The sequence below is a fragment of the Ailuropoda melanoleuca genome, chromosome 7 (genome assembly GCF_002007445.2).
Source record: "Ailuropoda melanoleuca isolate Jingjing chromosome 7, ASM200744v2, whole genome shotgun sequence".
Taxonomy (NCBI): Eukaryota; Metazoa; Chordata; class Mammalia; order Carnivora; family Ursidae; genus Ailuropoda; species Ailuropoda melanoleuca.
Genome location: NC_048224.1, coordinates 47,249,359 through 47,262,785, shown reverse-complemented (window position 1 = coordinate 47,262,785; position 13,427 = coordinate 47,249,359). Strand labels below are relative to the sequence as shown.

Genomic DNA, 13,427 nt, shown 5'->3' with positions numbered 1-13,427 from the left:
TCTCAGTGAGTTCTCTACTAATCATTCTATCTAAACTTGCATCCCATTCCCATCCCAACATTTCATATCCTGCTCCCTGACTTTCCCTGTCTCCTTAAAATTTATCATTAGCATTCTTATTTATCTCACTAATTATCTGTCTTACCACTAGAATGTAAGCTCCACGTGGGCAGTCCCAAGTATTCCTAGTGTCTGCAATTACCCGACACAGAGCAGGTGCTCAGTAAGTACTTAGTGAAGCAGGATAACTTCCTTATTTCTGATGACTTGAGGGCAAGACTGTCTGAATTAACCACAAGTCCACATGGCAATCGATTTTCAAAAAAAATACTATCATGCACTGACAAAATATTTAATGAAAACATAGTGTTCCAAGTGCTTTATAAATTCTACTATATGAAACACTTTAACGGATTTCACAATCTGGAATAACTGACTTTTAGATTATGCCCTGTTAACTATTGAGAGTCCCCAGGATTTCGTCCTTGACCGTCTTATTTTCTGTAGTCTCTCCTTGTGCAATCTCATCTTTGCCCATGATTTCCATAATTTCTACACAGGTCATTCCCTAGTTGATATCTCAAGGCCTAACTTCTTTCCTAAGCTCCAAATCCATATTTCTACGGATCTGGGAACCAAAGGCCCTTCGAACATAATCCATGCCAAATTCAGTCTTTTGCTTTGATTTCCTTAACCTGTGGGCGGCAATACTTTATACAAGTTTGAATCATCCCTTTCCTTTTGGCTCGATATCTATCAGCTATCAAGTCCCACAGATTGTACCTTAGAAGTGGGTCTCACCATGTGTGGGCAACACATTTTAAAAGACATGTAGACCCCTGGAGCATGCCTCCCAGAGGATACAACCAGGATGCGAAGGGTAGGGCTTAGAAACCAGCATGGCAACAGCTGGGGACTAAATGCTTAGAGGACAAAATGCCCCCCCTCCCCTAGAAGAGGCAGTAGCCTCTCAGTAAATACCTGGGGCCTCTTGAGAGTTCTGGCCAAGATTGAGTGGATGATGTTCAGCCAGAAATGCAGAAATATTTGGGTACTGTCCTAGATCCAACTCCATAAGTTCCTTGAGAGAAACATACCCAGAAGAAAATGGCCAGTAACTGAATACTTTCAAAATAGTTTTTTGGGAAATACAAGGCAGGTACAAGGAAACAGCATAAAAAATAATGTATCATTCATGTTGTTGTTTTATTTTTAAAGATTTCAATTATTTATTTGAGAGAGAGCTCGAATGAGCACAAGCAGAGGGGAGCGGCAGAGAGAAAGGGAAAAGCAGGTTCTCTGCTGAGCAGGGAGCCTGATGTGGGGCTCAATCCCAGGACCCTGGGATCATGACCTGAGCCGAAGGCAGACACTTAACCAACTGAGCCACCTAGGTGCCCCAATATATCATTCATTTTAGAAATAAAAATGAAATGGGGCGCCTGGGTGGCCCAGTCGTTAAGCGTCTGCCTTCGGCTCAGGGCGTGATCCTGGCGTTCTGGGATCGAGCCCCGCATCAGGCTCCTCCGCTGGGAGCTTGCTTCTTCCTCTCCCACTCCCCCTGCCTGTGTTCCCTCTCTCGCTGGCTGTCTCTCTCTGCCAAATAAATAAAATCTTTTAGAAAAAAAAAGGAAATAAAAATGAAAATAAAATATTTTAAGTGAGAGGGAGAGTCAAGTGGCCTTACTCTCAGAAATCTTTTAGAAAAAAAAGGAAATAAAAATGAAAATAAAATATTTTAAGTGAGAGGGAGAGTCAAGTGGCCTTACTCTCAGAAGTGAGGGGCTGAAGACTGAGTGGCTCTAGGCACTCAGAGAGTGAGGGAACGGGAGCAGAGGAGGGGGGGGATAAGAGGCATTGTAAGGTTATGAATTAGATACTCTTGGACATTCTTTGAGAGATATTAGTAGAGACTGAAATTACTTCAAAAAGCAAAAAACAAAAACAAGAAAACGTCAGTAATCATGATAGTTTAAAGCTTCCTTATGAGGTAGTGAATTCTGCGTCAATGGCATGGCTCAAGAGGAAGCCAGGTAAACACTCCCATGAATGTCGGGGAAGGAAATTCAGACCTCAGACAAGACTTTAGATTAGACAGCTTGTACACATTTTACAATCTAGAATTTTAAGATTTTACTCTTCCAGGTCTTGTGTTCATATGTCAGTGCCCTGACTCAAAACTATTTGCTTCACCACTATTGTCTCTGACTTCAGAGTAATTTTGTTTTTAATCATCAGGCAGCAATTTTAGTTTGTGTGCTGGTTAACAATGATGCAATCACAGAAGATGTGCTGTTCACATTTGTTGACTGAATGTTTTTGGAGATCTTCCTAAAATCTTCTCTTCCCTTGTAAAATGGTGACAACATACTGTAGAATTGAATGATTTAAAATATTATTTTCTTTTAAAGAATAGATGTCATATTAACTAAAACACATAAATTGAAAGCCAATGGATTGAACATCTGAACATTAATTATTTGATTTTGCCTTAAAGGTTAACAGCTTTTGTTTTAAGAGTGCTTGGACAAGTAAATAAATACATAAATCAGAACCAAAATTCAATTTGTAATTCTATGTTGTGGCTGGTGGAGAATTGTCAACTAGAAAATGGATCTTTCAAGGAAAATTCCCAGTATCAACCAATAAAATTACAGGTAAGGAAACCAAATATACAGATTAGCAACAGTTTTATTTAAAAGTCTGAATTTTGTTCTCATCCTATTTTAGAAGTTTAAAGAAGAGAAAATATATGTATCCCTTTAAGAAAATCCTGTTGTATACAGGCAAAGAATATGAAAGTTCGTTTTGCACTACTCTTCACACAATTTGGTATAGGTCAGACAAGTGATGCCTTTGACATCTCCTGTATAACAGGAACAAGTAGTCCACAGGGTGTAAGTGCTAGAGATCTCAGAACAGGTAAAATGTACTCATCTGTCCACATACCCTTGGTATAGACTCCGTACCTGAAATTCAGAGCCTTCTTACAGGTCAAGGTTGCAAGGTGTTGTCATGAAAGGTGAGACCCTATTTATATCCTGTTAGTAAGAGAGATTGGGTCAGTTTTATTAAACTGTGCAACAAAGTGTTGTTTGAGGTTAGAATCTACTTATAAACTTGAATTACAAAGCAATTATAGCATCTCTCCAGGATATTATTACAGTATCTTCTACTCCTATTCCTTAAAATGTTTCTTTAAAAGTCAACAGTGTTTTTTGTTTGTTTTGTTTTATTTTGTTTTGTTTTGTTGCCTGCCCTAATCCAATCCCTTTCTGGCATGATATCAGGCCTAAATGGCTACCTGGGTAACAGGGAACTCATAATGGTCCTCTGTTGCACCAATAGCAGGTTAGGACTCCCACAAGAAACGCAGGGCAACTGACATCATCCAGGTACTATTTGAAGAATAAAATACTACAATTTTTTTCTTAAAATACCCATGTATCCATCCACCCATCTGTCCATATTTATTCAACAACCACTCACTGAGCCCCTAATATATGCAAGGGTCTATTTTGAGCACAATCAGGGAGGAAGTGTGAGAAGAATGGGCTGCCACAAAGCTCACACACTGGTAGGGAAAGTGGGCTATACATACTAGCAACTCTTATCTACATATAACTGTGTGTGTTCATTTATGTATACAAGAAATACTTACTGAATGTATACTAAGTGCTACATGGTAGAGACGCAAGAGTGAACAAAACAAGTGTGGTCACTGAGACCATAGAGCTTATGATCTAGTAGAGATGTCAGACATCAGTAAGTAATTTCAGGTGTGTGATACATGTTAAGAAAGGGAAATATAGTTTCGTTGAAAGCAGGGGAATCTAATCTAGTATGGGGGAATTGAAAAAAACAAGTTGGCCAGGATCCTGGGAGCTAGGTAGGAGGAAGGCAGGAAGAGCATTCCAAGCGACAACGCAAACAGCATGCCTGGCATTTTGAAGTGGAGAGAGAGGGTGGTTCACGCAAATAACTGGGGCCAAGAGAGGGAGGGGTTGAGTGGCATGAAATAAAGCTGGAGAGGTAAATAAAGGACACTTTGGAAGATCTTATAAGCATTGCATGGGAATGTGACTGCCCTAAGAGGAAATAATACGGGAGAACAGAGTCTGAATTGTGCCTCAGAGAGGAGGTGGTATTTTAGCAGGGTCCTGAAGGAGGGGGAGAATTTGTGGTGAAGAGGTATGAAGTAGAACTTCAGGGTGGGGAAGTGAGGGAGAGAAAGGCGTGTGAAGGCATGCAAGTGAGGAAGACCCAGATCTTACTGAGAAATGGCAAGCAGTCCAACTGCAATGCATGAAGGGAGAGGGGGAGATTAGAACCAGGTCATTCCACTTTAAGGACACTGTTTCACTCTCCTTTTAAAACATTGCTTATTTTTAGGGTACCTTGCCTGTTGAAGCCCAAGAGAATATCTTATATCTTACAGCCTTTACAGTGATTGGAATTAGAAAGGCTTTTGATATATGCCCAGTAGTGGTAAGTAAGATAAGAGTTTCCTTCTAACACTGATCATGTGTTTCTGTACCACTTGGTGGGAGGGGCCGCCTTGAAAATAAATTTAGCTCCCAAACCAAAAGGTTTCAGAATTATGATAGATATTAGAGACCCTCTGGTCCATCCTACTTGTTGACAGTTGCAAAAACTGAGACCTGTGGGTAAGGTGGGTTTGATTGTCCAACGTCACAGGCTACTAAACTATGGAGCTGACACTAGAACCAATAACTTATGACTGAGGAGAAAAGGACGTGATGTCCCTAGCTTCCCTCCAGTGTCTCTGGTAATGTTAAAATATGTATATGACTGTTATCCTACAGCACAGGCATTTTCTATCATGGAACTACTAAGAACACACAATAGTATGTTTGCTTCTTTGGGCTGTGCCATTTCACTTGCGTGGAAGCTGAGGGGAAAAAGGAGAAGATTCACCTGAGTGAGTCAACTTGGCCAACTCCAAGGGGTAGCAGAGATGCTTCCCTGATCTGGGAAAAGACAATCCCTGCACTGAGGTCAAACATGCCTGCCTACAAATCAGAAGTCAATTAGACATGTCCTTCAAACCAGCCTACAGAACAACGTGGAAAAACCCAAAGGGGGTTTGCAGGACTTCAACCACAAAACAAAATAATGTTTTTGGTTTGTTTCAAGAGAATTGTTATTTATACTTAAGACAAAAAAATCAACAAGGGACAAGTTCCCAGGGCCCTAGAGGACCAATCGACACCTAGTGGTACGTGAGGCAAGAGGCAGTGGAGCTGAGAGAGAGGGAGCCGGGCGAGCTAGTGCAGCAGTGACCCAGACTTTCTCCTCATGCACTTATCCAAAATAAATACTTCAGTTGTCTCGGGACAAAGTAATAGAGACAATTTCCCCAGGAATTCTTAGGATCAAAAAGGACGCTGGCGGCTTGGTTCTTTTCCTGCTATTTATGGTTTTATTTAGTAAAATTCCTTTTGAAAATGTGAGACTGTCCCAGCTATGCCGCAGCGGGGATGTGATGAAAGCTGTGTCTATGCTCTGCTTCTTCTTCCCAGAGACTACATCTGATCTGGGAAGCAGGAACTAAAGGGAAAAATCTCGACAGAGATGAGAACTGAGGGGCAAAAAGCTTGACCCAATTTGGACATGCACATTTTCCCTTCTGAGATTATACTCTGCTCTTTCTCCCAGAGGGATTGGCTTCAGGGAGACACCATCCACTTCCATTAGGTCATTTCTCCTTCTACCCTTCATCTTGCCTGCCCCAGGATGGTGCCACCTGGGGGGAGTTCTCATCAGTTGTTAGGTTGAGGCTTGACAAACCTAGATATCTTTTGCTCTTGTTTCCAGAAAATCAGCACGGCTCTCACTAAAGCTGACACCTTTCTGCTTGAAAATACCCTCTCAACCCAGAGCACCTTTACACTGGCCATTGCTGCTTATGCTCTTTCCCTGGGAGATAAAAGTCACCCACAGTTTCATTCAATTGTCTCAACCCTGAAGAGGAAAGCTTTGGTTAAAGGTATGCCTTGTTTCATACATCTGTTCAGCAAGTGTTTACTAAGCATATAGAGTCTGCTAATTCTGGGAAAGAGGTTAGGGCATGCAAAGTTGAGTAAGACACAATCCCTGCCCTAAAGGAACAAATCATCACAATACAATATAATAAGTGCTGTTATTCATTCATTCAGCGTATGTTTTGAGTACCTCCTATATACCAGACACTGTTCTAGGTTCTAGACATAAAGCAACAGACCAAAAGAAAAAAAAACAGGTCCTCATGAAACTTACATTTCAGTAATGGAGAGAGAGACAAACATGGAAAATAAAATATTGCATATAGTGAATAGGTTGGTGATGAATGATATGAAGAAAAAGAAAGCAGGGGAGGGCAACAGGGAGGAGTAGGCTGTACTTTAAGCCTCACTGAGAAGCTAGTACTTGAGTCAAGACTTGGAGGAGGTGAGGGAGAGAGCTGGTGACTATCCGAAGGTTGTTCCTGGTGGAGAAGCAGCGTGTGCATATGCCTGAGGCAGGAGGGTGCCGGGAGCTCCAAGAATTGCAAGGAGGCCAGTGTGGCTGGAAAAGAATGAGATGATGGGGAGGTCAGGGAAGGAAAGGGTGAGGAAGTGAGGGAGGGTCATATACAGCCTGGGAGGTCATCACAGGAGTGCTGCAAGACTCCTGTATACAGTTGTTCAATGTGCACAGCTCCACCCAGGCCAGTGAACTGAGGCTGAAATCCAGCCTGTGAATTCCCCTTGCTAGGCACCCTGGTTTGGGTCTGCTTCTGTCCAGACCAAGGGATGCCTGTATTTCATTCACATCTGGGTGCCGTGGAAGCCAGTTGAGGCCCAAACCTTTAACTTCCACTTCAAGTGAAAAGGGAAGACATTGGGGGATTTTTAGCAGAGGAAGGTGTACTCATGGCCACTTTATTGCACTTTCCACTCTGGCTTATACTGTACTGGATTGGCTATATCTGTACTTCATTTTGAAAAAATAAAGATACCACTTCCTATAGGTCAGGAGTTAAGAAATAGAAAGAGGATAGCAGTGATCACTGGCCAGTGTTCCTATACCAGCACGGGCATGGTTGGGCACTTCCAAGCCCTCTCCTGGCTGAGGTTTTCTAAAAGTTCAATAAATGTAACATGAGGCATACCACTATCTACAAGATTTTATTTCTGTCATCATTTAAAAATGACTGAATCTTAAAATAAATAAAAATGACTGAACCTCAAAACCACTTGTACAGTGCCTTTAAAATAAAGCAAAAGAAATGTCTTCAGTCTTAGAAGGTAGGGATCATAAAATCATAGAATTTAAGAAGAGGTCTAATAATTCAAATAATGTTTGAGCTGCAAGTATCTTCAAAAACCAAATTTTTCATTCTAAATACAGCAAATCTGAGTCTCTGAGAGCGAGGGGAAACATTGTCTGAAGTCATGCAAATAGCATAATTATGAATTGTAAACAGATACATCAAAATCTTGACTAATCTTCAAAAATGATTTCCAGATACGCCTTACTGTTTTTTTAAAAGCTAATCTATTTTAAAAAGGATGTAAAGTGATGAGATTTAAATTACTAGAGCAATGACAAATATAATTTAGAACCTAATTTGTGAAAAGTATTGCATATATGAAATTATCTTTAGTGCTTTACATTGAGGAACGATCATAAAAGACTGAACTAAGGCTTTGGGCATCTCATAATTTCTAGGACATAGATTTTTTTTTTCCCAGGGAGAAAACTTCTCCAATTTATAGTGTCAATAATAACAGTAAGCCTTTCTCTATGGATGGTGCTTTCTGGTGGATTAAAAGTTACATTTGGTATCTCACCTGAGTTTCACTGCAAAGAAAAAAGTACTCCATACACTTTAGGTATTAGAGAATTAGTCCCACAGGACTAAAAGAATTTGTCCAGATGGACATGGTCAGTTCCTAGTGGAGAAGAGAGTTGAACCTGTACTAGTCACCAGTTTATTACTTCTCACTCCACTATACTGCTCTTCCCAAGTACACGTGTACTCTCCGCGATGACCCTTCTGAGTCAAAACAAACAGCACCGTATTAAGGGACCTTATTTTGTGTTGTTCTCCTTGAGGCAGTTCTTCTTACAAACGAGTAAGAAACTTCTAGAACTCAAAAGGCCACTACCTGAAGAAACTTCTAGAAACCTGCCAGAATGATGTCAAATTCATTTTTAACTCTATTAATGAATGTGATCTGTTGATGTGCAGGTGATCCAGTCATTTATCGTTTTTGGAAAGACAATCCTCAACAGCAAGACAGATCCACACCTAACGTTGGTACAGCACATATGGTGGAAACCACTGCCTATGCTTTGCTCACCAGTTTGAGCTTGAAAGACATAAATTATGTTAACCCAATCATCAAATGGCTATCTGAAGAGCAGAGGTACGGAGGTGGCTTTTATTCAACCCAGGTAACATTTCTTTGTCTTGTTTTATCCTCATGAAGACATTTGTCCTGCCCCCCACCCCACCCACTACATGTCCCATGCTCCTTCTGACCTCCATACTTTTGTCCACCAAACACATGCCATAGATATGAGTTAATGACTAGAATCAAAGGACCCTTAGAGATTATCTGCATTGATAGCCTTTTTAGAGAAGGAAGTCAGCCCCAGGAGGTTCATTCATGGAGTTAGTGGCAGTGCCAAAATCAGAACTCACATCTCCTAACTCTAAATCCAGTGCTTCCTTTATGATTCTTAATCATCATGAAGGGCTAGCCTGGTTATCAGCAATTCCATCACATCATGTATAATGCCCATGTGGACAAAAGTACTGATATTCCCTCCCCCCAAAATAAATAAAAAGTGAGAGAAATACCGATTGTTATAGTTTATCTAGCTACCAACGTAAACTCATTTACGTTTGTATATTCCATGTTAGAACGCTTCGGTAGTTGAAGAGTATACATCTGCACTCAGAAGTTTAGCTCAAATATTGGCATCTTCTCTGTTCCTTGGATGTTTGGATGATGACAGAATGTTTTTGTATATGTTTACAAAACCTAGAGTTAGAGGGGTCCTTCAGGATTACTTTAGTGATTATCTAATCTGGGGAGGCAAATGGGTTTCATCTTGGAGATGGGTGTAGGCTCAGCAAGGAAGAGTGTCCCATTGATGAGCACACCATGGACACAGGCAAACGGGGTAGCCATGTATTTGACATCTCTGAACTAGTCACATTTCCCAATTTTATAGATGAGGAAGATGAGACCTAGAAAAATAAAGTTCATCCATTTATTCCTTCAACAAATAAATACTTGTTCAATAGCTACCATGTGTACCTACTAAATGTAATGGATGCCAAGAAAGACTTCCTCCAGACATCTTGCATTACGGTGGGCAGAAGGAGAAAATTAAAACCGAATTATGGGGAGGGAGAGCTTACTTATGGCCTCACTGTGGAGTTATTTAAGGTGAGACTTAAGGATAAAAAGGAGAGAGTCAAGCAAGGAGTTGGAGGCATTCTGCAAAGAGTGACCTGCCTGAGGTCACGCATGGGTATGCTGGATGCATGGAGAACCTGGCCCTGAGGCCACACTTCCTTCCTCTCCCTGCTGACAGGAGCATCCTCACTGGGGAGGGAGAGACCTTCCTCTCACCCCTACCTGGGGGTCCTTCTCCAATTTCACTCAGTCAGCTGGAGTTTCAGTGCTGGTTAACGCATCCCCACCCTCTCATAAGAAAGGGTATTTGTAAACACAGGGAATATATAAATGAGCTAAACCTCTTTTTGTGCCTTGCTGATTTGTTGATAGGATACAATTAATGCCATCGAGGGCCTGACAGAATATTCACTCATGATTAAACAACTCCACTTGGACATGGATATCAATGTTTCTTACAAGCGTAAAGGTGACTTATACCATTACAAGATGACAGAGAAGAATTTCCTTGGGAGGCCAATAGAGGTAAATGAAAGACTTTTGATAATATTTTATAACTGGATGAGACCTTTGAAATCATGTGTTCCACTCCTATTTTACAAATATATCTACTTACTACTAAAAAATACACTGAGTACCTGCCATGTCCTGAGCAGGAGTACCTGCTATGTCCTCGGCACTGGGGATTCAAAAGCAAAGTATATGAAGAAACTGTGTGCTTGGGGATACCGTTGTTTTAACACACAGTGAAAAATAAAAGCCTCAACAGGGACATGGAAGGACAGAGCAGGGCCTCCTCACCCAAGGTGAGAGGTAGGAATTTGTCAAATGCATCTAGGTGTGCAGGTTAAATCTGGAGGAATGAGAATGACTTAGCCAGGTGAAAAAAAGAACATTCCAGACAGAGAGAACAGTTCGCACAAAGCTGCAGTGCTACAGTGAGAGAAAGCACATTTGGGCCTCCACCAGTGGTTCCATCTGGCCCTGTTACACATGTAACTGTGGCCTCACCGGAATTGGCCTTTAGGTCCTCTGACAGCTTACCCCGTGTACCCTGCTGGATTTTTTTTTTCTTTTTAGTGGGCTCCACGCCCAGTGCAGAGCCCAACATAGGGCTTGAAGGCTTGAACTCACAGCCCTGAGCTCAAGACCTGAGCTGAGATCAAAAGTCAGATGCTTAACCAGCTGAGCCACCCAGGCTCCCCTGGATTTTTTTTTTTTTTTAATGAAAACCCTGATGGCCTATGAACATTTCCCAAAGAAAAGGACACATTGGAAAAACTAGTTTCTGTGTCAGAGTAGCTGCCAGTAAACAGCTGCTAAGATACATTTTTCTAATTACCACATTTTAGATGCTTTTAAGTCATATTTAAATATACAAATAAGTGGAAATAGTTTTTAACTGTCTATATCCTCTACAAATCCATGTTTGGGAAAAGTAAATAGCATGAGAAACGAAATTAAATGTAAAAATTGCCAACTATTGGTACATAGTAAAAAAAAATAGGTAGAGATATAGATATATTCCAACACTTAAAAATCCATAGATTTCAAATAAAAGTCTGCTTCCAAACTCCTTTGAAAAACCGTATGCTCTGGCAACAAGGTGCTGGCAGCAGCAAGCATTCTCCAATCTGTCACAGTTCCCGCCAGTCACGTGACATGTGTATGTCACTTTGTATGCACTTTGTCCGTACTTTGGGCTTGGGCCTCCACAGGCCTGTGTGCTTGTGCCCCCTGGGTTGGTAATGTGTCTCCTTTCTCTGGGAGCCTGTAGAGTTCACCAGAGATTCACATTCTGAGCCAATGGTCTAAGCTCTCACGAGGAGCTCTTGACCTGAACAGCGCCGTGGGCCCACCAGAGATAGTTGGAGTTAATTCTTCTCTGCAGGGGTAATGCTGTAAGGAGCCCTTTGCCATTTTTAAATAATTTAAACCTCAACCCATGATATTGTCTTTGTATAAAACCCACGCTAGTAGTAGCGAGTTTGGAATTCTCTATGCCAGCATTTCCTGAAACGTGTTACATAAAAAAGGTTTGGTGGTCAAGTAAGTGTAGGAAACCGTAATTTAAATGAAGTTAAACAAATTCTTTCATAAAGGATACCCCATCTTTAATACGTATGTGACTAAGTGTGGTGGCTCCAGGGAAGAATGGGAAAGGGAGGGACATGGGGACAGGGGCAGGGTAACAGTGTTCATTTCCCAAACTTATATGTCATTTATGTTCATAGAACCCATTTCTCATGCAGCATCTCGATGCACTGGCTTTTCAATAAATGTTGCTATATTCCATCAGGGAGAACAAGAAAGTTGACCTTTTTACGTATATTTACTAAAATTTAGAGGAAGGGCTGATGACTTTTCATGCACACCAAATCCCTTTTGCACTACTGTGCTAAGTAAGGGAAGGGCAGGCTGCAGACTTGGAGAGAAAGCAAAGGACCAACTCTGAGCCTCTCTCACAAAATGATCTTTCCCATGCTTTCCACTAATCAGGGGCCATTTGTATAATAGAGTTCCTCTGGAGAGGAGAATTCCTTAACCCAGTTCGTACCTTCACTTTCCTCCTAGAAGGATGGGAAGAAGACCATCAGCACCTAAGGATTTGGCAGGTTTTGGGTGGGGTGCCAAGAGCTTTGGCCAGAGACCAGTGGGAACTGGAGGAGACAAGCCATCATGAGGCGCTGAAAGGAATTTACTCAGTTGGCAAAAGGAGATGAAGATCCAGTTTTAACATAACCATATATACATGAAAATGTAATCAAAAATGACTTCTGATATGTTGGTTTCACTGGCTTACTTGGGAGATCTCAGACATTGTATTTACATGTAGAAGGGAAAGGGGAATTTCCAGCACTTTTTGTGTCTGTGTGCATAGGATTTTCACTGTCTTATCCATTTAATCTCACAAAAGCTCTGAGAGAGGAAGCTGGCAGGTGTCCACCCACTCTTTTCATTGTTCTGTCCTCCCTCCCTGTTGAATAAGAAAAGAAAGCATGGCTTCTCATCCCCTTTCCAGGTGCCTCTCAATGACGACCTCGTGGTCAGTACTGGATACAGCAATGGCTTGGCCACAGTGCATGTAAGTATTTCATTGAACGCCAATTTCAATGATGGGTCTGCTTGTACTCGGTAACATAAAAGAAAATCACGGACTTTGCCACAAAATTACAGAAGTCTGGGCTTGGGTAACCATGACTAAAGTAGGATTCATTTATTTAATTTTTTTTAGCTACCTTGGTAGTTGTCCTCACAATTGCTTTTTGCAAATGGTTATGTTAATCCTTGTAGGCATATAGTCTTTGTATTTGTGGAAATTATATATATAATTACAGATACATAATTTTATGGTTCTATATGTATATGTACATACGATGCATGTGTGTAGATACACACGTATATGTCCATGTTTTCTATGGTTAGTAACATAGTCACACCTCGTTTATCCAGCATCTTTGCAGATTGATGTACATATGTAAGGGCTTAAGTTTCTTCTATTTTAGCCATAGACTGCACGCACATACATAGCTTAGAAAAACTTGTTAACTGCCAAATGGCTGAAATAAGAAATTACATATTCTAAGCATAATTTAACATTCTGATGATTTTAATTATGCTCTTATCTTTAGCACATTTATTCCTTCAAAGACTTTATAAGATTGCAAGTTTGGGTTGGTGGGGAGATGGATTGTCCACTTCTCTGTCACTTCTAGTTACTCTCAATATACCTACCTTTGGTAGCACCCCTGCCCTTCCATGCACACCTAAAATGTGTTATTTACCAAGGGTGCTGTGGCAGCTAGGAGAAAAACATACATCCTAGCCTTGTAGAGTTATGCATAAAATTAGAGTGTACAGGTTCAAGGGTGAGAGGCTTAGGAACTCTCCGATACGATGAGGGGCTCAGATTTGACTGCATGGGACTTGGCAAGATTCTGCCTGGCTAGATGTCATTGTTTTTTTTCCTACTTAGTCTTCTCAGCTATGTTTCAAATTTTGGGTTTTCCT

General features: G+C 41.1%; 1 protein-coding gene across 1 annotated transcript in view; it reads left to right on the top strand.

Annotated features, from left to right (window-relative positions):
- The window catches only part of C5 (complement C5), an 82,477-nt gene that overhangs the window by 52,517 nt on the left and 16,533 nt on the right, over positions 1 to 13,427 (top strand). The window contains exons 26-31 of the mRNA XM_002915955.4: positions 2,498 to 2,657; positions 4,393 to 4,488; positions 5,839 to 6,010; positions 8,237 to 8,442; positions 9,789 to 9,941; positions 12,439 to 12,501. Of these exons, the coding sequence (XP_002916001.1) occupies positions 2,498 to 2,657; positions 4,393 to 4,488; positions 5,839 to 6,010; positions 8,237 to 8,442; positions 9,789 to 9,941; positions 12,439 to 12,501 (850 nt within the window). The remainder of the gene's footprint in view (positions 1 to 2,497; positions 2,658 to 4,392; positions 4,489 to 5,838; positions 6,011 to 8,236; positions 8,443 to 9,788; positions 9,942 to 12,438; positions 12,502 to 13,427) is intronic.